At 46.8% G+C, this 26,372-nt stretch overlaps 1 protein-coding gene across 4 annotated transcripts in view; it reads right to left on the bottom strand.

The window, feature by feature from the left end:
• Nucleotides 1-25,775, bottom strand: part of LOC311338025 (NACHT, LRR and PYD domains-containing protein 3-like) — a gene marked incomplete at its 5' end in the record, with an annotated part of 58,959 nt that extends 33,184 nt beyond the window's left edge. The window contains 13 exons of one of the 4 annotated variants that reach the window (XM_084488942.1): nt 2,614-2,660; nt 2,840-3,013; nt 3,223-3,396; nt 3,874-4,047; nt 4,844-5,017; nt 5,183-6,968; nt 22,561-22,789; nt 22,975-23,044; nt 23,193-23,309; nt 23,384-23,497; nt 24,941-25,015; nt 25,089-25,205; nt 25,693-25,775. In XM_084488942.1, coding sequence (XP_084345068.1) covers nt 2,614-2,660; nt 2,840-3,013; nt 3,223-3,396; nt 3,874-4,047; nt 4,844-5,017; nt 5,183-6,968; nt 22,561-22,789; nt 22,975-23,044; nt 23,193-23,309; nt 23,384-23,497; nt 24,941-25,015; nt 25,089-25,205; nt 25,693-25,775 — 3,334 coding nt within the window. The remainder of the gene's footprint in view (nt 1-2,613; nt 2,661-2,839; nt 3,014-3,222; nt 3,397-3,873; nt 4,048-4,843; nt 5,018-5,182; nt 6,969-22,560; nt 22,790-22,974; nt 23,045-23,192; nt 23,310-23,383; nt 23,498-24,940; nt 25,016-25,088; nt 25,206-25,692) is intronic. The other 3 variants (XM_084488943.1, XM_084488944.1, XM_084488945.1) reach the window with 3 other exon arrangements.
• Nucleotides 25,776-26,372: the final 597 nt, after the last annotated feature.

Genomic DNA, 26,372 nt, shown 5'->3' with positions numbered 1-26,372 from the left:
ACATAACAAGAGGGCTGGTGTGCTATGACTTTAAGAAGCAATTTGTGCATTTCGTGTTGAAGTTCAACTTAATAGCAAATCCAATGTAAGTGTGATTGGCTGACAAAACACTGTAACTGACACATCTTTATAAACTGCTTGGTTGCCATTGGCCTGCTTGCACTGTTAGTGGCGTATGGTGGCATAAGCATGTGAGACTCAAGTTGTTTCAGGGTGTTTTGGTGAACTACAAAATAGCAGGGAGGGATAATTATGTGAATAAAATTGATACAAATCCACCAGTGGCAGCATTGTACTTTGAAAGCTGGTGGGTAGCATGTCTTGGACTACAAGGGCAGAAGGATGCAAAGCCATTAGTCAAATCAGGCCTACTCTTGATTTGTAAAACTAAATAAAAAAATCTGGGCCTATCATTGGGCCTATTGCCCTCAATGACTAAAGCTATTGGTTGTAATTTGGTTCATCAAATGTTTATTTTCAGTTGTTGCACAAACATCCTTTCTACAATATCAAACAGAACGGTCAGAGTAACAAACTAGTAAAAGAACAACAATCACATTATTTAACAACAATTTACATGGGCTGTAAGCCTAAGATTGTTTGAGGTAAATATGGATGTTGGTCATGGTTGAGGGACTTCATTTGTAGATCAAGTCAATCCTCCTTGAGGTTTGAGTTGCGAAGGTACCAGTGACCTGGTCATACCAAACTGGATATTTTTTTAGTGATTTCAGCTCTTCATTTTCTTTTCAATCAAAATAATGACCAGATTTGTTAACCTCTCCTGCCCCTGAACAGCCCACGTTGTAGATTTGACATTATTCATGAGCAAACAGGGCCAGCAATACAGTCGATTGTTAGTAATGCTACCAGTGAGCCATGAGTACTTAGCAAACCATGTAGCACTCACAACACTGACTCTGCCATTACTTTTGGTGATCTCGATTTTGGGAATTGGTCTTCCTTTTTCTTTGGTCACTAACTTACCACTGTAACTCAATGAATGGAATGATTTGTGTACATGAACAATGTCCTCTGGCTCTGTTTCCATAGTTTTGTTTGTGCACTTTATTTGCAAATGGTGATGATCTTGCTATCGTTCAGATGATTTCACTTGCTTTGTGTCTCTTAGACTGAGCTGCACTGCAGCACGGGTTTGTTCTCGTAACCGAGACAGCGTTGCCAGATTGGGCACAGTTTCCGCCCAATGATTATTTTTCCAACCTAACGTGGTTAAAAGTAGACCTGTAAGTCTGACCAATCTGGCAACACTGAGCCTAGCCAGGGATCCTGCTTATTGGTTCATAGCACAGCGCGTATGAACCAACCACGGCGTAGTTGGCGCGATTCAATCCCTTAGCTAGTCCCACCCACTCAGAGGAGGACTTTCCTCCTCTCGCCCATTGACTCCCATGTAACTCACCGGCCACCAGTAGTTCCCGAGAAATGAACGGGAGTCAATGGAGGCTGAGGGAGGAACGTCCCGAAGTAATATCCAATAGGCGATAGGGGGTGCTAATGTCCCTTTACCCAGGAAACGAACATTACACATACAAGGGCATTAAAGTAGTCATATTTAAGGGCATTACAGTAGTCTGGGCAATCTACACTTTTTATTCTGAACTGAGGGAGGATCTTCCTCCCTCTCCTCACTGGAGAAGCCGCCACTGGTATACACAAGAAGTGATGGGAATAACGGCGTTACTAACGGTGTTACTTTTTTCAGTAACGAGTAATCTAATTAATTAATCTTCCCATCATTATACCGCTGTTACCATTACTGCCAAACAATGTGCTGGGTTCTTATAGTTTAAGCTGTTTTTTCATCAGACCAACTCGATTTCTAAGCCAAGCGGGAACAATTTACTGTTCTTCCTTGGTTAGTGGGCACAAGACAATCGCATAAATGATGATTGGCTGAGGTAGAGTAAAATTTCATAGTAAGCCAATCAGAGGTAGAGTTGGGTGTTGTTAACACAAATGCGAAAGCACGCATAGTCGGACACACTATGGCACAAGTGAGTCAACGAGAAACAGGAATGGCTAGCCCAAATAATCCAAAAGTAGCCCTCTTTAAATGGAACTATAGCCATTACTTTTCCATCCAAGCAATTACAGGAACGAGTGTAATCGTGAAATGCACATTATGCCCTGGACAAAGTGCCTCTCCACGTCGGCGTCAAGTAATTCAAACATCTTTCAATGTTGCTTCCATGAAATGAGACCAAGACCACCAAAGGAGGAGACAGTGCCACAAAAGCTAGGCAACTAACTAAAAGAGTATAGATTTGTGTTCATTGTTTCTGTTAATAATGTATTGTATAGTATTGTATTGTAATGTATTGTAGTGTCCTTATTCAGATTTATCATAAATAATTGAACATGCACGTGTATATTGACACATTTGAGAATTTAAAAATGTACTTCAAAGTAATGCATTCGGTACTTTCCACAGTAACTAGTTACTTTTATAATTTGTAACTGAACAACTAATTTAGTTACTCAGTTACTAATTTACTTTACTTTTTGGGAGAAGTAACTAGTAACGGTAACTAATTACTTTTTCATCTTAATAGTTAGCGTTGTGATGAATCAAACTAAACAGACACTTACACTTCTTTAGAGCTGGTTTCAACCTCCACACTCCACCGTGCTCCACACTGGTGGGGGAAACAAAGTGAGAGCAGCATGTTGAAACATTCACCTTCATCATCTGCTGTCTCATCACTCTCTACACAACATGAGTTACAGCTGCCTTTTCAAACCGCTTCATCTAGCAGCGACTTGAACCCCCTTGTAGGAGACTTTGTCCCTGAGTGGTGAGCTGTCCTCTCCATACCTGAGAGTGTCCAGTCTCCAGCGTGGATCCTCCAGTCCAGCAGAGAGCAGCGCAGCTCCTGAGTCTCCTGGGTGATTGTAGCGCAGGTCCAGCTCTCTCAGATGGGAGGGGTTGGAGCTCAGAGCTGAGGCCAGAGAAGCACAGCCTTCCTGTGTGATCAGGCAGCCAGACAACCTGCACACACACACACACACACACACACACACACACACACACACACACACACACACACACACACACACACACACACACACACACTAACTGGATGAGTTATTCTTTAGAATATTCTATATTTAGAAGTGTGAATTATAACTATTCTTTATGTAAATATGTTAAATGTCTTCTGATATTGAACCTTGTGGTGCACTTTGAGTAAAACTGACCTGAGAGTTTCCAGTGTACAGTGTGGACTCCCCAGTCCAGCAGAGAGCAGCTTCACTCCTGAATCCTGCAGATCATTGGTACTCAGGTCCAGCTCTCTCAGTCTAGGGGAGTTGGAGCTGAGAACTGAGGCCAGAGCTTCACAGCATCTCTCTGACAGATGACAGCCATTCAGCCTTCACACAAAATAAACACAACCTGTTAGGAACTGTAAATGTTAAATGTTGTACAGGAAATGTATTTATTAGACATGTTTCATCATTTTAACTAATGAGCTACAAACAATTGTTTATTACAGAAGGGTCAGATAGATAAGTAAAGATTAAAAAAACTCCAAAACATTGTCTTAAAATGGCACTTTTAAGAAGAGGATGTTTTTAAACTTTACTTAACAACTCTAAAGTCCACTTGACTGTCTGACTACATGATATTGAGTAAATTAAGAAAGTTACACAACATACATCATATAGCATCATTAAAAACGGAATATAATGTATACCTCATGTCATGGCAACAAAAAAATAAATATGTTGAGTCATTCAAATTAAAATAATATAATTATATATATTAACATTCATGGATGTAAATCTGTTAACTGTCCTTTGATTAAAAAACCTTGTGGTGTAACTGTTTGACCATTGAGTAAAACTGACCTGAGAGTTTCCAGTGTACAGTGTGGACTCCTCAGTCCCGCAGAGAGCAGCTTCACTCCTGAATCCTGCAGATCATTGATACTCAGGTCCAGCTCTCTCAGACTACAGGAGTTGGAGCTGAGAACTGAGGCCAGAGCTTCACAGCATCTCTCTGACAGATGACAGCTAGTCAACCTTCACACAAAATAAACAGGAACATGTTAGGAACTGTGACTAAATGTTTATGAGGATTGTAAACAAACTATTTTTAGTTTAATAGTTTCTATTTTAATTATAAAATATAATTAATGTTAATAAACTGGATCTTTAAATATTAAATGTAGATGTCACATAGATGTTAAATCATTAAACAAAATTAATCATAATACTTTCTTTAAAAGGACAGTTTTATGAAGAGGCTGTAATTAAACCTTAATTACAGACTCTAAACTCCTTACTGTCTGATTACACGGTAATTGGTAGAATAAGAATGTTATACAGCGTACACCTTATACCCTTATTAACAAACTTTAAAAATGTATTACAAGGCTTTATTGAAAAGTTGATTTTGATAGGTCATTCACAGCATTCTACGGTATGTTATTTCTGTATAACTTATTGTTGCTATGAATAACACACCGTTGATGGGGAGGATATTCCCAATGTAGAATCTTGATTATTATTTTTTAAAGTGGAAGCAATTAAATCATTTTTAAATCAATAAAATCCTTTTTGAGTTGTTATATTTTGCGTCAAATGTGTGATTTATTTCACGTCCTACATCACCCTGAGGGCTTATTTCACAATAATGATTGGCTAGCTGTACATTATCCCTACATAACGTGCCCCTTATACTAAAAATATAAATATGTTGAGTTATTCCTATGAAAATAATATATTTAGGCCTCTTAACCTTTCAGGGTGTAAATGTTACATTTCTTCAGATATGGAGCCTTGTGGTGTAACTGTTTTCACATTGAGTAAAACTGACCTGAGAGTTTCTAGTGTACAGTGTGGACTCCCCAGTCCAGCAGAGAGCATCTTCACTCCTGAATCCTGCAGATCATTGGTACTCAGGTCCAGCTCTCTCAGACTAGAGGAGTTGGAGCTGAGAACTGAGGCCAGAGCTTCACAGCATCTCTCTGACAGATAACAGCCATTCAGCCTTATAACAAAATAAACAGGAACATGTAAGTAACTATTGAATGTAAAATAAACTAATTTGTTTTTTTGAGTTAAAACTCTTAATGTTTTTTGTATTATTACTTTAATATTCTCATTATGTATATTGTGTTATTTATATTATAATACATGTTATTAGTACACCTACAGAGATGTTTTGGAGGCTTTGACCACTGGCAGCAGCCTCTGAAGGCTCTCCTCTGAACCAGAGTATTTCTTCAGGTCTAAAACGTTCAGCTCCTCTTCTGATGACAGTAAGATGAAGACCAGAGCTGACCACTGAGCAGGAGAGAGAGATTCTCTTAAGAGACTTCCTGATGTCAGGTACTGTTGGATCTCCTCCACTAGAGAACGGTCATTCAGCTCATTCAGACAGTGGAACAAATTGATGCTTCTCTCTGGAGATAGATCTCTACCTATCTTCTCCTTGATGTAAGACACTGTTTTCTCATTGGTCCATTGGCTACTGACTGTCTGTCTGAGCAGACCTCGTAAGATATTCTGATTGTTCTCCAGAGAGAGGCCCAGGAGGAAGCGAAGGAATAAGTCCAGGTGTCCGTTCTCACTCTGCAGGGCCTTGTCTACAGCGCTTTGGTAGAGGAAGATGAGTTTATCTTTCCAGGAGATTGGTTGTTCTTTTGAGAGCAGATTAACACCAGTGTCGATCAAGTACAAAAAGACATGAAGGGCAGCCAGGAACTCCTGGATGCTCAGATGGACAAAGCAGAACACCCTGTCCTGGTACAGCCCACACTCCTCTTTAAAGATCTGGGTGAACACTCCTGAGTACACTGAGGCTGCCCTGATATCAATGCCACACTCTGCCAGGTCTGCCTCGTAGAAGATCAGGTTCCCTTTCTCCAGCTGGTTAAAAGCCAGTTTTCCCAGAGAAAAAATGATCTCCCTGCTTGCTGAACTCCAGTGTGGATCTGTTTCAGCTCTCCCATGGTACTTCCTGTCCTCCTGTATGGACTGAACCCTAAGAAAGTGGATGTACATCTGAGTCACGGTCTTGGGCATCTCTTTTCCTCTCTGGGTTGTTTTGAAGATGTCCTCCAGAACTGTAGCACTGATCCAACAGAAGACTGGGATGTGACACATGATGTGGAGGCTTCTTGATTTCTTGATGTGGGAGATGATTTTGCTGGCCAGCTCCTCCTCTCTGAATCTCTTCCTGAAGTACTCCTCCTTCTGTGGGTCGGTGAACCCTCTCACCTCTGTCACCATGTCAACACACTCTGCAGGGATCTGATTGGCTGCCGCAGGGCGTGTGGTTATCCAGATGCGAGCAGATGGAAGAAGGTCGCCCCTGATGAGGTTTGTCAGCAGCACATCCACTGAGGTCGGCTTTGTGACATCAGTCCAGGTCTGGTTGTTCTGGAAGTCCAGAGGAAGTCGGCACTCATCCAGACCATCCAAGATGAAGACAACTTGGAACCGGTCGTATCTGGAGATTCCTGCTTCTTTGGTCTCAATAAAGAAGTGATGAAGAAGTTCCACCAAGCTAAACTCTTTCCCATTCAGTAAATTCAGCTCTCTGAAAGTGAAGGCAAATGTGAAGTGTATGTCCTGGTTGGCTTTGCCTTCAGCCCAATCCAGAGTGAACTTGTTTGTTAAGACAGTTTTACCAATGCCAGCCACTCCAGTAGTCATTATTGTTCTGATTGGCTGATCTTGCCTAGCTAAGGGTTTAAAGATGTCTTCACATTTGATTGGTGTTTCCTGGTTAGCTGATTTCCTGGAAGCTGTTTCAATCAGTCTGACCTCATGTTCCTTGTTGGCCTCTCCACTGCCTCTCTCTGTGATGAAGAGCTCTGTGTAGAAGGCATTCAGACCTGTTGGCTGTCCTGCTTTAGCGATTCCCTCAAACACAAACCTCAACTTCTCCTTCAGATGAGACTTGATTTTACCTTTGCACTCGACGGCAACAGTACCTAAAATAGGAAAACCAGAAGACATATAGCATTTATTTCCACAGTTATATGGTTGGTGTAATGACAGTAGTATTAAATATTGTACTTTAGATGTGTTTTATAACCTACTAGTGCAATCAAGAAAGATACACAAAGATAGTGTGTATCAGTGGAAAGTGACCTCTATACTGATAGACAAACAATAACTCTTCATATCTTCCTCTGTTGCACTTCTGCTGTCTGCCGTCTCGAATGAACACCTCTGTGTTTACAAATCTCTACAAAAGCACTCATTACATCCATGATGACTCCACGTAGTTAAAAGACAGTTAGAACACCATTCACATGACAGGTTAAAACACGTCAGACGGGTTAAAAATGATAAAAGACGATAAAAGACGAAACAGCAAACACAACTACTGCTGCTTGTCGCCGCAACAGGTGCAGCCCGGCTTTTCAACTCCACCAGGTTTTGTGATACCTGATGATGCTGAAGGAGCAAAAGTACTCTTGGTATTTGATTTGTCTGCTCTCATGCATTCTGCATATATATATATATATATATATATATATATATATATATATAATATATTCTTTCTATATATATATATATATATGTCTATATATTCTACTGAAGTGCACACACAGTTTATGTGATAATGCGATTCTTTTTCAGTAGGTTTTTTATTTTGCATTTTATTTCACATTGAAAATTGAATTCTCACATTATGTCATTGATGGGCAAAACAGCCCAATGAGCACACCACATGATATGTACGTTATGAACACACCACATGATACGTACATTACGAATATAGTTAACCCGTGTTCTAAACTAACACACACATAACCAGCTATTCTTCAGGTCAAGGCCTGAGCCGGAGGCCGGATGTCCCAACATGGAGAGATGCTAGAGACTCAGACAATGCACCACACATTCGCAAGAACAGGTGTGTAGTACGCCTTTCAACTTTTATGTCATGACCCATAAAATCCAGTCAACCCAGAAGACGGTTAGAAATCCCACCATTGGACCACAGTCATTAACACATAGTCTAACCGCAGCCCAGGGCGCCTCCCGCCTTTCCCAAGGTTAGGGAGCTGAACGGGGAGCTGGATCCAGGTAACCCCCACGCCAGCCCTGATAACATCCAAAAACACACACACCAACCCTAAGCACACACACCTCGTTAGGAGAAAAACACAGCATAAGACTATACCACACAGATCATCTCACACTCTTCTGAAGCAGAACTTCCAAGGAGGCAAAGCTCCAGACGACCTCAGCGCTGATAGGGACTCTCACGCTTTATGTACCTGTATCACTTTTACCATTTTACTTAATAAATCCGAGGCCCTCGTGCTGACAGAATTTATTACCTCTCTGGTCAAGTAACTAGACAGACTGATTTTCCCAACAAATTGGTGACCCCCGACGTGATTTTCTCCGAATTGAACCGCAACTGGGAAAACCACAGAGGACGGAGAGGGGCACGCCCCGGGACCCCGGAGCGCCAGACCGATTCCTGCAGTCTCATCTCGGGCGCCCAAACAAAAGGTAGGCAGAACCTGTTGATAAAACCCGAACTCTGCATAGTTATATAGGAATCACATTAGGAGATGAGACCGTAAGAACGGTTTTCTACGGGGATCCCGCGGGGACGAATCCCACTGCAACGTAGTGTTAACCCGTAAAAACCCGATTGACCTTAAACGCGTGACCCATCGAATATCAGCTCGGTGCATGGTGAAGTAATACCCTCGAGACTATAGGGCCTATAATGAATCGAGCGTGGTGATAAAAAACCCTCGATGGCCAAGTGAAATTGTGGAAGACTGGAATGAACTGGGCTATGAGAGAGACCCAGAGGAATCAAGGCCTATAATGAATCGAGCGTGGTGATAAAAAACCCTCGATGGCCAAGGTAAATAAGGCTCGCTGCATGGTGATAATGATACCCTCGAGAACCTTGATGAGTGGATTTGAGGTGCCCGGAGAGGCACGATAAATAATCTTTAGTTTGGCCATATATTCATTGCATATGCGGGGACGGACAGACAAACACATGGACTGACGTAGATTAAGGACAGACTAGGGATAGTAGAGACCTCTCAGACGGCGTGAGTGTGTGCGATCGGGACTGAGAGACGGTGAGCATGAGAGAGAGAGAGAGAGAGAGAGAGAGAGAGAGAGAGAGAGAGAGAGAGAGAGAGAGAGAGAGAGAGAGAGAGAGAGAGAGAGAGAGAGAGAGAGAGAGAGAGAGAGAGAGAGAGAGAGAGAGAGAGAGAGAGAGAGAGAGAGGCGGTGTGTGAGTGTGCCTGGGAGAAACTGAGAGTGAGCGGGTGTGCGAGAATGGTGCGTGTGTGTGGTGCGCACTATCTTCACCCAGTAAGCGGATAAAAGATATAAGTAAATTAACTGATATTAATAAATACTACCTCTTTGCTGTGCTGCTTTGACTTACGGCTTACCCCGTTGAGATCAATGAATTGATATTAATAAATGCTACTTCTTTGCTGTGCTGCTTTGACTTACGGCTTGCTCCGTTGAGATAAATTAATTGACAATGATAAATGACACCTCTTTGCTGTGCTGATCGGACCCACGGCTGGTTCTGTCGGACTGGGCAAATCAATGATTAATAATGTTGAGTGACGTCCCCTGGCCATATAGTATACATATTATGACCTAAGGTTGAATGACGTCCCTTGGCCGTATAGTATACATGTTATGAGTTAATCAAGAATGTTGAATCACGTCCCTTGGCCATGTTGTATGCATATTATAAGTTAATCGATAAAGTTGTGTGATGTCCCTTGATTGTGTTGCATGCATATTATAATATAAGATCTGACTATGTTGAATAACGTCTCTTGGATGTGTTGTTTCCTTTTTACCCCCCCTTTTTCACCTCTCCCAAGAGTGACTAAAAAAAAAAAAAAAAAGCGACTCCTTAGCTTCTCCTCCGCCCTCGTACGTTAAGACAAGCCCAAAAGAGCTCATTGTTCCCCGGCCGCCGTTTTTTGAGTTCTCTCACTCCAGAGACTGAGAGACGTGAGAATGTGTGAGCGTGTATAGGAGAGACTGAGAGCGAGTGCGTGTGTGGGTGTGTGTGTGTGCGTGTGTCAAGAAAGCGCGCGTCTGAGTGTACGTGCATGACAGGGGACGACAGTGTGCATTTGAGTGAGTGTGGACGCCAGTGCGTACGCGTGTGTCAGCATGTAGGCGTTAACGGGTGTTTGAGTGTGCGTTTGCGCAAAAGACAGCTCGAGAAGGAGAAAAAGAGGCTGTGTGTGCATCAATGAGTGTGTGTGTTCGTTGAGGAGAGAGAGACAGAGTGTGTGGGAACTGACCCTATGCCTAAAAAAGGTAGTCCCCGCCCGCCATATTTGTAGTTCTCTCATTTCATAGAGTTGTAGTCCCTATCCGCCATATTTGAAGTTTTCCCATTTGACAAATTTGTAGTCAGTAGCGAGGACAGTAGAGATAAGAGGGGAATGCAGCCTGTGAGGGAGTCACAGGGAGACAGACAGAGAGATTTAGAGGTTATTATCTAGACCAGGGGTTTTCAAAGTGTGGAATAGTGAGCCTCCCCTAAGAGAACTCAAAAGCATACCGCCCCCCCTTCACCCCCCCCTAATTATTATTGCTATTATTACTGTTATTGTTGTTGCTTTGTATGTTCCACACAGGCTTAAAAAAGGTTTTAAACAATAAATGTTATACACATCTTTGTTTTTATAAACATCTTAAACATGTTTGTATGTTCTTAAACATATTTTTAAAACATTTTAATCATCTTTATCTGTGTATGTGCTTAAATATCTTTTTTAAACACATTTTAACATCTGTATGTTTTTTTAATTTTTTTTTTACATTTTTTAAACACAATCCAGTGTTTCCCACAGACCAGGTAGCAATGTGTGGCGGATTTGTTGACGGGGGGGAGGGGGAGGGGGAAGGGGGGGGGCGCGCGATTACTGGCTGGCGGAGTTGTTGAGGTATTATCGATAATAGAAAATGCAGATAATGTTCTTTCTCGTGTGTCTCGTTTTTCGCCCGTGCCTAAAACCGCCACTGCTTATAATGCTAAAGCCCAGTTCAGACCAAAGATTCGCGACGCAACTGCTTGCAACTCGCGACTCCTTGCTCCACTACTTCTGCATTGTAGTAATTCGCTGGAGCTTAGTTTGTTTAGATCCCGCTAGTTGCATTGCATTCTTTCGTAGTGGCGACTTCTCTACTGCAAGGGAAGCTCGGCTTCACCTAAAATTTCGAAAATTAAATGGTCAGATATATACTGTTGTGTTAACATTTCATTGATTAAAAATGCGTTAGAACACGTCCATCTCGAAGACGAGTCCGTTCAGAATCAGCTGCTTATCGCAGGTCGACTGACTCGATTTCCTTCTCACACTTACGTGTTTAATTTGCGTGTGTTTAGACAGATGGGCGCACACACACGCGCACCAAGCATCACCCGCATTCATTCATTCTATTAAATACTCACTCGCGGTAAAACTATGTTTTCTCACGATCAAATAGGCCTACTCATCAATCCTAAAAGTAATGGGCTTGTACACGATGTCTGGGTCAAGAACATATGTGTTTGCTGTACGGTGTTTGCAGATGCATTGATTTAAAAGTACAACTTACCGCTGTATCAGCTGTTCTTTCCCAAATCATTTACCAATCATTTACCCTAAAACTAGATTTCGTTTTGGAAGCCTGGGATATACTTTGCTCGAATGTATTATTGTTATTATTTTAACGCATGGCATAGCCTACTATACTTCATTCATGTTCATTCATGCAGGGAAAAAAAAGTTTCCACAATCCACACGCTATTTCTATGCAGTTTCACACGTATGAATAATCTTTGACATCATAATATTTAACATGCAAGTGTAGTGGTGCCTGGTTGCTGCGGGGGGAAATCAGCTTTGCGCCGGGTGCAAGCAACGACACACGCGTCGGTGTAGAAAGTCAATTGCGCCGGGCGCAAGATAGGGCCCTTCTTCTGTTTGGCGCACATGGCTAATTTGCATACGCGCACAGGACTGTAGGAATGGGAACATGTCGGACTGGCAGCATTACGGGGGCGCGATTACGGGCTGGCGGAGTTACATTTAAAAATTGCGTAAGTAAAAATAAATAAGAAAAGCGGAATCAATTTGTGGCGCTCGTTGTTCAATCTGTGGCGCAGCGCCACACATTGGCCTATGTGTGGGAAACACTGCAATCTGTATGTTTTCAACATCTTTTTAAAACACATTTTAACATCTGTATGTTTTTAACATCTTTTTTAAACACATTTTAACATCTGTATATTTTAACGCCAGATGTTTAGTTTTTTTTTCTTTTTTTTTTCTCTCGCCGCGCCTCCCCTGAAACCCTCTGGCGCCCCCCAGGGGAGGCGCGCCTCACACTTTGAAAACCGCTGATCTAGACTCCATAACATGAACAATTAGCATTTAAAGTTGTCCATAGCATGCACACCGCTCGTCCACAGAAGTCCAGGGGTCAACCAGTGCTGGGGACTCTTTTCAATAGTTCAGGGAAAATCCTCTCTCACCAATCTGAGCAGAAGGACCCACCCTAAAAGGACTCGGGGACTGCGGGGTTAATGCACAGTTCAACAGACCTGACAAGGTTTAAGTACCAAAAAGACAGCAGAAATAATAATAATAATAATTTTTAAATTTTAAATTCCTGAGGGATTGCGGTAATAATAGACATTATATTAAAATTGATCATATAATCTAGACAGAGAAAGGCCGGGTAGTAGGCCTCATCAGGGCCACTGAGATAAGGAAGGTTACTCCCCTGCGCAGAGTGTTGGAACACACAAGGTGGTTCTGAAAGCATATTTCAGATGAAACAATAGAGTTAAGAAGGAAATGGTCTTTACTATAACTGATCACAATTACATTTGTGTCAACTAAATTGTAAAAGCTGTTCTGATATTCACATTATGGCTAAAGGGGAATACATATCAGTCATACAAAATAATAATGTACAAGTAGGACAATTAGATGGATTATGGATTGGATGGGTCAATACTACATCTGCTGGGAAGGGATCTAATGTACAAGCTAGGTTCTCAATTTACATTCGGAAGTAATGGGTTTACCTTTCAGATGCCACTACTACTGCTGTTACGCTTTCATAACATGTTAACATTCGATAGTATTTTCCTCCTCACTCCAACAGAAAGTTACTTTCTGATTGACCCCAACATCCGCCCACTTACACACACAGGGTAACCGCCCTGATGTGTCTCCATTACACACACACTTGGCTGCATGAGTAGCTGGGGCTGAGGACTCTGTCTCCATCCCTCCACTTTGCGATCTATTCCACCTAATGGGTGGAAATTGATTGTATCCCAGGCACGGCATCCTGCAGTAAGCCAGTATGGAAGGCTGGTTAGCCAACGACGGGTAAGATCCCACCTTGAAACCCCGGGACAACCTAAGGCAGGCACAGTCACGATTACTTGGCAGAGTCACTGTGAGCATTGACTCACTTGATCGTGAAGTGACGAGCTGCAACCATCATAGGATGAGCCGGGTGGGGTGAAAGGTGGAGGAGGAACAGGAGTCAGATATGTTGGCTCAGGCAGCTGAAGTGGTGGACATGTCACGTTGTCGTTTATAAAATGGTATATAACTCAAGTTACGTTTTCGGTTTAGTGCATGACTTTGTTCATTTCGGGAACAGTGTGGTTTTACGGCGGCTGATGGTAAACCCACCAATATCGGCCTTTGGTTTTGGATATACTGGCTTTGATTTCCCTTCCCACCAGATTGGTTTTATTTAAAGGTTGTTAAGGTTAGGGGCTTCAAGGTTTGTTGCACTAATAACGTTTTTGGGTTTGCTTATCAGTTAATAAGCAAGGAGGGAAGTAGTGAGAAATTAGAGCAAAGTATGGATGCTGTAATCACACTTTTGACTTGTGTAGATGCACTACCACTAGCACTAATGAGTTATCACACGCATGCTACTAGAATGATGCATCTAACCCCGCATGAAATGCTTACGGGTCGACCCATGCCTTCACCTATTATTCAAGGCCCCATACGGGACCTCCATTAGAGCAATAAGTAATAGGATTAAGAAAATATGTTTGTCCACTAACTGCTGTACATAAGTTTATATTCCAACAATAGAAACACGAGTTCCAGAGCGTGAGGGGGAGCCAGATGCAGAGACGCCCGGAGCCGACCAGCCGAGCCAGGATTTGATTTTGCTTTGATTTGTTTTGTTGTATCAACACACACTTACACCACACTTAACCACACACATGAAAAGACAAAAGATTTATTGGGGATTGATTTGATCTGCAATATTTATGACGTATATAGCCTCATATTTTGCTGTTTGTTTGTTTGTTTGTTGTTGCGATTTAGCGGCCCTACCAGGCCGCTAGGAGGAATTGATTTGCTTTGGTTTATCTTTCGATTTTAATTGATTTGTTTTGATTTTTCTTTCAGCTTTAATTACTTTGACTTGATTTATCTTTTGATTTTAATTACTTTGACTTTCGGTTTTAATGACAAAAAAAAAAGAAAAATATATATATATATATATAATTATTATTATTATTATTATTATTAATATATATTTTTTTATTTCCTTAAGCGTTTTTGCTTTAATTTCATAATCTCGATTTATTACTGCCTATTTTGTATTCGGTGTATTTCATCCTGGCGCGGACACGATGGCTTTGTTAAAGATAAATTTCAGGAAGGCCCCCGCCGCGCCCGACACACCATCCCCGACAGCAGGAGAAACAACAGCCCCCTCCCTACTCCGAAGCAGCCCCCCTCATGCCCCTACTGGACCTGCCTGTCCAGCTTCCCCAAGACGACCAGGAAGACCAACTAGTGCCTGCGAGCTTTGGCTGTGAGTACGACTTCCCCCACCCCGTCCCCACCATCGACTACGTCCCTGCTGGACCGGACATCTTCCTGTGATGTGCTGGTGGTCTCCCTGGTAACACGGCCCCGGCTTCCTGTTTCCATCTTCGACTGCTGCCAACCCGCCCCCCCCCCCCCCCCCCCCCCCCACCCTGCCTGTGAAGTGCTAGTAACCTCTCCAGGAGGGTGGCCCCATTCCCCGTCCCCGTCTACGACGTCCCCCCTCCTCCCACCTGATGCACCCACGCCGCTCGGACCAGGGTTCTGCGTTCCGGTACCAGGGGCCCGGCCCGTTCCCTTAGGGCTTGAGGGCGCCCCTGGCTGTATTTGCTTTTGTACACTTCACTATTTTTAGCCGCTCCCATATCTATGCCCGTGTCTGTGCCTTTGACTATAGGTCCGGATTATTTATTTATTTTTTTCCCGACGTCTGTCGGGTATGACGGGAAGTCGAATGTTATTGTTTATATCGCCGTCCCACTGAATGAGGGCCTACCCTGTATGTTATCCCATGCGTGTGTTTGCTTATTATTATCCATCAGCCATTATACCCCTCGTATCCCTACTGAGTTTAGTCGCCTAACGACGGGCTGAGTGGGATCGCCATTTTTCTGCGGTCATGTTAGTCTTAGTATTAGTCGCCTAACGACGGGCTGAGGGGGACCGCCATTTTTCTGTGGCCATGTTAGTCTTGGTGTTCACCATGCCTTTTGAGATTATTTGATGATTAGTTTTTATCCTGCACCACACTTAGCCACACACATGTAGAGATGATGTTTTGTTAGGGATTAATTTGACTTGTTATAATGTTTCCCGCCGTTTTGCTTATGTTCACCAGGATAGCGCCCTGCCAGGGCCATTGAATAAACGGGTCGTAAACTAGTATGGGGGTGGTACCGCCCATACTCCCATGTGACTCCCTGGCAGGGGCTAATGAAGGATTTCCCCGCTGCTCGTGTATTGTTTTGTGGCAACCCCGCGCTGACTGGCGCTGACGATCCGCACCAGCGCCCGGAGCGGCTCCCTCTCCGCGGACAAGTAGTCCGCGGGAGATATGTGCCGCTCAGCGCGGCGGCGCTGGAGGACACATCGAGCAGATCCAGACAATCAGGGAGATTGCGATCACCTGGGGGGGCGAGACGGGAGAGGGGATTTAAGGGCCGGGCCCGGAGAGGACGGGGAGGAAAGTTGAGTGGAAGACGGACGCGGTAGGAGGCACGGACCGAGAGCGCACTAACGTCTTTTGCATTTTTCCAACCCACAGTGCTGAGCGGCGGGAAGCCGGGAGCGAGCGCCACGCCGCCCTCCCGAACGGACACGGATCCGAGGCGCATTCCTTTTTTTGTCTACCCCGCTGGGGCAGTACCTGAGGTGTTATATGATTTTCCTTTTTGAGCTGCCAGCAATAAAAAAACCCGTTGCACAGCCACCTTGTTTCAGAGCGTCTGTTCAGAAACCCTACACAGCCGACGATCGGGGTTGCCACAGTGGTGGAGAATGCGGGCAACGCGATCCCTTGACGAACCCCAACCCAGACCATGATGCAGCCGGCAGGACAACCCGCAACGAGAGACGAGGAGATTGAGGTGTTGAGGAGATGTATGGTCCGGATGGCCGAGCAGCTTGGTTGGGAACCAGCCTACGCCGCCCCCACGAAGCGGCTAACGAAAATGGGTCCGGATGATGACGTCGAGGCGTACCTCGAGATATTCGAGCGGACAGCAGATCGGGAGCAGTGGCCAGCAGACCAGTGGGGCCACATCCTAGCGCCCTTCCTGACCGGGGAAGCACAACGAGCCTACCGGGATCTCACGCCCCTCCAGGCGGGGCATTATCCCACGCTCAAACAGGCCATCCTCGCGCATTATGGTCACAGTCTACCAGCCCAAGCGCAGCGCTACCACGACTGGACTTACGACCCGCTCGGCTCGGTGAGAGGCCAGGTCTCACACCTCGTCCGCCTAGCTGAGCGGTGGCTCATGGAAGGAGATGGACCCCCGCTGCTGGACCGGCTCGTGATAGACCGCTGCATCCGATCCCTACCCCCCGGGGCCAAACGCTGGGCCTCTGGGAACCAACCCCGGACGGTGAACGACCTCGTCGAGCTCCTGGAGAACCACCAAGTCACCCAGCGGCTGTGCAGAGGAACCGCCCCGCCTCCGGGAGGGGACGAGACGCGACCCGAGCGACGCGGACGGATGGCGGAGACCCATGCCTGGAGATCCAGGCACCGCCCTTCCGTGCCCCAGCCTACCCGTATCAGAACCCCGGGGTCCGCCGAGGCCCGGACCCTCAGGCACCAAGAGAGGAGTGGAGGTGCTACACATGTGGACAGAAGGGCCACCTGGCACGCCATTGTCCCGGAGCAGGGGATGTGTCGATGCCCACGGCCAGTCTTACCGACCAGAGGGGAGGAGCCTGTCTCCGGACCACTTGCTGGTCGCACGAGGGCACCGTATCCCCAAGCCTGCCGGTACGGGTGGGGCGACACGACACCCATGCCCTCCTCGATTCAGGGAGCATGGTCACCTTGATCCGACCCTGTCTGGCCGACGGACCGCACGGACAGAGAGTCGACGTGGGCTGCATCCACGGTCAAACAGAGACCTATGCTACAAATCGGATCACCGTACGAACCCCGAAGGGGACCTTCACGATCCTGGCCGGGGTGGTGCCGAACCTTCCCGTACCCCTGTTAATCGGACAGGACTGCCCCATTTTTAAAAAACTGTTTGGGGCAGAGCTAGGGCCACCCCAACCCCGACAACCCCGGACCAGACCACGCCGGCTGCGTAGCCGGTCCGCCTATATGGCAGGACGCCCCACACCGTCCCGGTCCGACTCCGAGGACGAAGAGTCCCCCGACCGACCCACGAGCGAGGAGGTACGCCAGCCACACGCCTCGTCCACGGACTCCCTGCCACCGGGGACGCCGGACACGATGACCGCCTCCGAGCAGACACCCCCACCCGAGGAGAGAGAGAGCCCGCCCCTCACCGAATTCTCAGACTTCCCCCTGGCCATCGAGGGAGGTGAGGACCGGGGCGGTCGGTTCACCACCGCCCAGCTGGAAGACAACGCCCTCAGACATGCCTGGGGACATGTACAAGTCCACGAGGGCGTATCACGGGACTCGGTGAGTGGCCGGCAGTACCCACACTTTAGTACCCGGGGGGGTTACTCTATAGGGTAGTACAGAGGGGGGGAGAGGAGGTGGAACAATTGGTAGTTCCAAGGACATATGTGAGCAAAATACTGTACATGGCACACACCCACCTCCTGGGGGCTCATCTGGGGATGGACAAGACGAGGGACAGAATACTGGATAGGTTTTACTGGCCGGGGGTGAAAAAGAATGTCGAGGATTACTGCCGGGCCTGCCCTGAATGCCAACGCACTGCCCCGAGGCCCTCAGTACGGAACCCCCTCATTCCCATGCCATTGATAGAAGTCCCGTTCGACAGGCTTGGGCTAGACATTGTGGGCCCCCTCCCCAGAACTAGCCGAGGCCACCGATACATCTTAGTCATGGTAGACTACGCAACCCGCTACCCCGAGGCTGTCCCCCTCCGCGCAGCCACCGCCAAGGCAGTGGCAAGGGAACTAATGATTTTATTTAGCCGGGTGGGGATAGTCCGAGAAATACTGACAGATCAAGGCTCTTGTTTCATGTCCCGGGTGTTAAAAGACCTCCTCAGTATGTTGCAGATCCGCCACCTACGGACCTCCGTCTACCACCCCCAGACCGACGGACTGGTGGAGAGGTTCAATAAGACGTTGAAAACCATGCTGAAGAAGGTCATGGAAGTGGATGGAAAAAACTGGGACCAACTGCTTCCACACATCCTGTTTGCCATCCGAGAAGTACCCCAGGCCTCCACGGGCTTCTCACCATTCGAGCTACTATACGGCAGACGACCGAGAGGACTCCTCGACATCGCCCGGGACGCCTGGGAGAGCCGACCATCCCCCCACCGCACCGTCATCGAGCACGTCGAGCAGGTGCGGGGCCGGATGGCACAGATTTGGCCCGTGGTCCGAGAACACCTCGGACGAGCCCAACAAGCCCAAGCCCGGGTGTATAACCGAGGGGCCCAACTGCGCACCTTCAACCCGGGGGACCAGGTGCTCGTCCTCGTCCCCACCTCGGAATGCAAGTTCCTGGCCAAGTGGCAGGGGCCATATGACATTATCGACCGGGTCGGCGACGTCAATTACCGGGTGCGGCAACCGGGAAGACGCAAGGCCATCCAGCTCTACCACATCAACCTGCTGAAGCGGTGGCAACCGCTGACCGGCCCCCGGCTCTCCTGACACTGTCCGCTCGACTGCCCTTTCCCGAGGTACCAGTGGGGGAGGCACTGAGCCCGAGCCAGGCCCAGGACATGAGGGCGGTGGTACTCCAACACCTTGACGTCTTCTCCGAGCGACCCGGTAGGACCACAACGGCTAGCCACGACATCCGGACGGAACCGGGAGCCAGAGTCCGCCTACGCCCCTACCGCATTCCGGAAGCACGACGCGCCGCCATCAGGGCGGAGGTCGCGAGCATGCTGCAGATGGGGGTCATAGAAGAGTCCCACAGTGCCTGGTCCAGCCCGGTGGTACTAGTCCCCAAACAGGACGGGACATACCGGTTCTGTAACGACTTCCGGAAGCTAAACGAAGTATCAGCCTTCGACGCCTACCCCATGCCCCGGATAGACGAGCTGATAGAGCGGCTGGGCCCGGCTCGATTCATATCCACCCTAGACCTGACCAAGGGATACTGGCAGGTCCCCCTCACCCAGAGGGCCCGGGAGAAGACGGCATTCGCCACCCCAGCGGGCTCTACCAATACACCGTCCTTCCGTTTGGGGTGCACGGGGCACCCGCAACCTTCCAGAGGATGATGGACCGGGTCCTTCGGGCCCACAGACAATATGCCGCCGCGTACATCGACGACATAGTGATACACAGCACCACCTGGACCCTGCATCTACACCACCTCCGAGCCGTCCTGGGAGCGCTCCGGGACGCCGGACTCACAGCCAACCCAAAAAAGTGCCACCTGGGCCTGGAAGAGGCCTCCTATCTGGGATATCGAGTCGGGAGGGGCAACGTAAAACCCCAAGAGGACAAGGTGCAGAGCATCCGGACCTGGCCCAGGCCGAAAACTAAAAAACAGGTGAAGTCCTTCCTGGGGCTCGTCGGGTACTACCAAAGATTCATTCCCCAGTTCGCAACGCTGGCCAGCCCCCTCCATGAGTTGACGCGGAGGTCTCTACCCGACCGAGTGGAGTGGTCGGAGGAGGCCGAGGAGGCCTTCTCACGCCTACGGCAGGCCCTCTGCACAGAACCACTGCTCATCACCCCGGACTTTGACCTACCCTTTGTGGTCCACACAGACGCATCCGAGGTGGGGCTGGGAGCGGTGCTGTCCCAGGTCTGGTCAGGAGAGGAGCACCCGGTGACCTTCATCAGCCGTAAACTCCTGGCCAGTGAGAGGGCCTACGCGACTGTAGAGAAGGAAGCGCTGGCAATCAAGTGGTCCCTGGAGAAACTCCGGTATTACCTCCTCGGACGCCACTTTACCCTTGTCACAGACCACGCCCCCCTGAAATGGATGGCGTCGGCCAAAGACACCAATGCCAGAGTGACACGCTGGTTCCTGGCGCTACAGGACTACAGTTTCCAGGTGGTCCATCGGCCAGGACGGGCCCACGCCAATGCGGACGCCCTATCCCGGAGGGACGCCTGCCTCGGGCTAACCCAAGGGACCCCCGGCTTGCTGCCGAGGGTGGGGGTGTGTGGCAACCCCGCGCTGACTGGCGCTGACGATCCGCACCAGCGCCCGGAGCGGCTCCCTCTCCGCGGACTACTTGTCCGCGGGAGATATGTGCCGCTCAGCGCGGCGGCGCTGGAGGACACATCGAGCAGATCCAGACAATCAGGGAGATTGCGATCACCTGGGGGGGCGAGACGGGAGAGGGGATTTAAGGGCCAGGCCCGGAGAGGACGGGGAGGAAAGTCGAGTGGAAGACGGACGCGGTAGGAGGCACGGACCGAGAGCGCACTAACGTCTTTTGCATTTTTTCAACCCACAGTGCTGAGCGGCGGGAAGCCGGGAGCGAGCTCCACGCCGCCCTCCCGAACGGACACGGATCCGAGGCGCATTCCTTTTTTTGTCTACCCCGCTGGGGCAGTACCTGAGTTGTTATATGATTTTCCTTTTTGAGCTGCCAGCAATAAAAAAACCCGTTGCACAGCCACCTTGTTTCCGAGCGTCTATTCAGAAACCGTACACGGCTGACGATCGGGGTTGCCACAGTTTATTGTTTATTTTGATGTTGCTTGATGTTTTTTGGGATGGTTTGGAGTCAGTTTTGTGGTTGTTTGTTGTTCTCTGGTGTTGTTTGTTGTTTGTTTTGTTGTCTGTGTTCATTTTGTTGTTGTTTGATGCTTTTTGAGGTTGTTTGGCGTTGATTTTGATGTTGATTGTTGTTTTTTCTCCCTTAAATCGCATATTTTGGTTTTGCCTTTCCTTTTGTGTAGTTGTGCGGCCGGGATGCTCGCATTGTGAGGCCGGGGTGGATGCCACCCCCTAGGAGGGTTGTGTATGGCATACTCATGTCCGTAGCATGGGTAGCGTTTCTCCCACGTGGTTCCCCATACACCCGGTCAGGCGAGTTATTAGTGTCCCGTGCTCACAGGTTGTTTGTTCTTATGATCGGTTTTGTCACCTTTCTAGTGTTTTTGCCTGTGCTACACTCCTGCGTCATGCGCTGAGGTCATAACCCCTCGTATCCCTTGTAAGTGAAGTCGCCTGGCGGCGACTTGAGGGGGATATGATGGGCAAAACAGCCCAATGAGCACACCACATGATATGTACGTTATGAACACACCACATGATACGTACATTACGAATATAGTTAACCCGTGTTCTAAACTAACACACACATAACCAGCTATTCTTCAGGTCAAGGCCTGAGCCGGAGGCCGGATGTCCCAACATGGAGAGATGCTAGAGACTCAGACAATGCACCACACATTCGCAAGAACAGGTGTGTAGTACGCCTTTCAACTTTTATGTCATGACCCATAAGATCCAGTCAACCCAGAAGACGGTTAGAAATCCCACCATTGGACCACAGTCATTAACACATAGTCTAACCGCAGCCCAGGGCGCCTCCCGCCTTTCCCAAGGTTAGGGAGCTGAACGGGGAGCTGGATCCAGGTAACCCCCACGCCAGCCCTGATAACATCCAAAAACACACACACCAACCCTAAGCACACACACCTCGTTAGGAGAAAAACACAGCATAAGACTATACCACACAGATCATCTCACACTCTTCTGAAGCAGAACTTCCAAGGAGGCAAAGCTCCAGACGACCTCAGCGCTGATAGGGACTTATTGCGTGAGAGATCGAAATATTCGATCTCTCACGCTTTATGTACCTGTATCACTTTTACCATTTTACTTAATAAATCCGAGGCCCTCGTGCTGACAGAATTTATTACCTCTCCGTCTCATTTTCTCTGGTCAAGTAACTAGACAGACTGATTTTCCCAACATCATTGAGTCTAAACAGAACAAATAGAGCAGTCTCATACTGCTCTTCAAAATAAGCATTTCCTCTATGTTTTCAAGATAATAGTCTCTTCTGCACTTAATAGTCATTTTCTTTTCAGTTTCAGGGTCTCTTACCGCACCACAGTGTGTCTGCCAGTTCCTCCTGGTTCATCTCCATCAGGCAGAGCAATGTGATGTCTACCACTCCCTCTATGGCGCGCCTCCTCTGCTCCTCCTTACGATCAACCTTCTCCTCCTTCTCCTCCCTCTGACTCTCTGAGCATTGTGGGTAATCTGGGTAGAGAACCCTCCAGAGCTTCTTCAGCTCCTTGTCTAGAAAAGCGTGTGCATTCTCCTCAGCCCTCTGGAACAGAACAAACATCAAGGAGAACTTTACAATGATCTAACTGAGGACATCAGAAGCATCTGACCTGGATTCACGTTCCGCTGGTCTAAAGAGGGAAGCCTGGAGACTATGAGCACCACAAGAGATGCTTTCTCATGTTCATGTAGAGCTAAAGTCAAACGTCTTGGTGGACATTTACACACTTTGATCAGCTCTGTTTGATGCTGCTGTACAGATTGAGCTCTGGTAACCTTTGACCTCTGGTGGGGTTGTCTGTGGAGAGAACACACACACACACACACACACACACACACACACGGACACACACACACACACACACACTTTAGATCTATTTTATTTTTCCTAACTTTCCTAATAACAACCAACTGGTCTGTTTTCATTGTATGATTGAATCTCCTACCTCTTCTTTCTGGAGGGCTGTCCATCTTTAAGGTCAGGAGGATGACCCATAGACCAGTCACTCTTCATTGAGACACATCTGGGTCCAGGGGAGTCTGCTCTCTGCTGCTGGACTCTTCTAGACAAACAACAACCAGGATTTATGGACGTTTGATTAATGATGTATTTTTGTTTTATCAGATAAATCCTCACCTCTTCTCAATAGACTGATTTCCATCCTTAATCGTGACAGGTGGATCCATAGATTGGTCACTCTTCATGGAGACACAGCTGGGTCCAGGGGAGTCTGCTCTCTCCTGCCTCCTTCTAGAAAAACAAAAAGTATCTGGAAGTTAAGATTTGTGGATGTCGTTTAATTTGATCATTCATTGCAGGACCATTCAACTACTTTCCGATGAGGGTCAGATTATTGTTATTTTCACATTAAACACTTACATGGGAACATAAAAACACAACACTAAAAACCCTTCATAGTATGCATAAAGAGTGTTTTTTCACAATGTGTTTTTCACAAATGTGTATCTAACAGTATAAAGTATAAATAGAAAATAGGGCAGTCAGTTTCTACATTTCTACACAGATGTGTTATTCTTCATGTATTCTGTTCTTCAATAAATCCTGTTAAAAAAAACAACAGTTTAACATGAAACATGTACAAATCTGCGACAAGTAGCCTTACGATTAATTTGACTTTTCAAATTAAGAAATCAAAATAAATCCCTGTAGCCATGAATCAATCCAGCACCAAGTGATCATGTGATCCGACATTGGTACTGTTCGGATAGACTGTTCTTCACTTTATCATCTCTCTACAGCTAGCATGCAGTCTGTGGAGGGTTTCTTATTGGCAGTAGCGGTTCTACATTGAATTACGCTTCGGGCGAGACCCCTCCGTGCCGCATCCCCCCTGGCTGGCGGAGTTGTTGACGGGGGGCGGGGGGGCCCGATTATGGGCTGGCGGAATTGTTGACAGGGTGTGTTAACTAAATTACACAGCTTTTCCCTGTGACCCTGCAAGCCCTGATCTGAATACAGGACTTGAAGTTCAGACCTCAGGCTCCCTGAATCAAAGTGATGGCCAACTACCAAAATGATATTAAACTTGAACAAGGAAATGTGGGAATTATGTTAAACTGAAGCAAGGAATTGTGTGAATAAGTGTATGAAATGTACAATGAAAATTGTCTAGCAATTTCGCCAAGCAAATATCAACAAATAAGTTGTAGTTCGTCTTTCGACTCGCTTGAAAAAGCCCAGATGGGACTGAGGAATGAAGAGAGCTCCGGCGACTTTTTATACTTCAAAATCGCTGTAAATCAAACGGCAACTCAGTCTTTCGCAGACCCTCCAATCATCACGCATAAGCCCAGCGTCCAGGCCAGCCCACTCCTCCATTCACCTCCAAAGACGCTGAGCGTCCGTGGGAGGGACATAATCGCAGCATTATCCAATGACCGTTGACTTTTGATGCACTAAAAAAAGCTGTTCTATGCAGCCCCATTGAAGTGGATGGACGCTGAGCTTCAACAGGCAAATGCACTGTGATGCTACGGGGGTGTATGAGAAGGAAATCAAGTCAGTTGACCTGCGATAATCAGCTGATTCTGAACAAATTCATCTTCGAGATGGATGTGTTCTAACGCATTTTTAGTCAATGAAATGTTAACACAACAGTATATATTTGACCATTTCATTTTTGAAATTTTAGGGGAAGCTGAGCTTCACTTGCAGTCTTAGAGAAATTGCCACTGATTCATAGAGCGGTCACTCTTCATGGAGACATATTTGAGTCCAGGGGAGTCTGCTCTCTGCTGCTGGAATCTTCTAGAAAAACAAGAACGAGGATTTATGGACGTTTAATAGAGCTGTATCTTTATAATACCTGGTAGATCCTTACCTTTTCTCAATTGACTGATTTCCATCTTTAAATGTAGCGGGTATATCCATAGACCAGTCACTCTTCATGGAGACACAGCTGGGTCCAGTGGAGTCTGCTCTCTCCTGCTGCTTTGGGCTTCAACCCAACACACACACAGCTGTTATGCAGACTAATGATGGAGTCATGATATTGTAACATATTTCAGCCATAATATTCTCCCATAGCCACAGTAACGAGTACATATAACATAAGCTGTAACACTTGCGCATAGCCACAAGGGGGCAGCAGCTGATCATACATAGATGAAGGGGGTGGGCTTTTAAAGCCACAGAACACGCCCACCTCTACCTGCCTATTTAACTCGGACCCCGCCATCTTAGAACCAGAATCTCTTAGGCGGCGTATCCTAGATATCAAGCTTAGAGACGCTCCGCGCGTGTTATATACCATCCCTCTCGTTTTGTTTCATAGAAGATAGACAATAGACCAAAACCTTAACCAAATAAAGTGAGTTAAAAGTGATCCTGTCTCGGCGGCCTTTCCTGGACTAAAATATCATAACAATATATCACAGCTGAGCTTTGAGATGGACAACAGTCACAGACAGAGATCCTCTTCTTACCTCTTAGCTTTGCTCTGGCCACCATGTTCCCCAGACAGAGTGGTTTTAGAGGTAGGACCCCCCTCCTCTCTCTCCTCATCCATAGCAGACTGGAGACCTGGACACAAACACAACTGACTGATCACTTAATTTGACTGCATCAAGATAAACAAATGACTTGAATATTGAACTCAATGTTCAATTTACCACATGGCTCAGAAAAGCACAACAGTGAAAAATTAACATTGTATTTCTCTATGTTAAAATGTTGCAAAATGTAATTGATAAGCCTTACATAGAACAGTTTCAAAACATTAGATTAACATTATTATAACTTGGCTGCTTACTGAGAGAGAGTGACTAAGAGACACCACCCAAACAAACACTCACTAGGAGATACCACCCAAACATACAGTCACTAGGAGGCTCCACCTACACAAACAGTCACTAGGAGACACTATCCAAACATACAGTCAATAGTAGACACCATCCTAACATAGTCACTAGGAGACACCACCCTAACATACAGTCACTAGGAGACACCACCCAAATATAGTCAGTTGGGGACACCACCCAAACATACTTCAGAACCAGGAAGTGATATCAGAGGCCATTCTGAGAAAACATTAGTATTTTCAAGTAATGATCCCATTATTTTCTATATTCTTTGGACTCCCTTTATAATGTTTTTATCAGACTGT

This window comes from Micromesistius poutassou (assembly GCF_964030765.1).
Source record: "Micromesistius poutassou genome assembly, contig: SUPER_1_unloc_1, whole genome shotgun sequence".
Classification (NCBI taxonomy): Eukaryota; Metazoa; Chordata; class Actinopteri; order Gadiformes; family Gadidae; genus Micromesistius; species Micromesistius poutassou.
The sequence above is the reverse complement of the archived record's forward strand: the minus strand, read 5'-3'. Positions and strand labels throughout refer to the sequence as shown.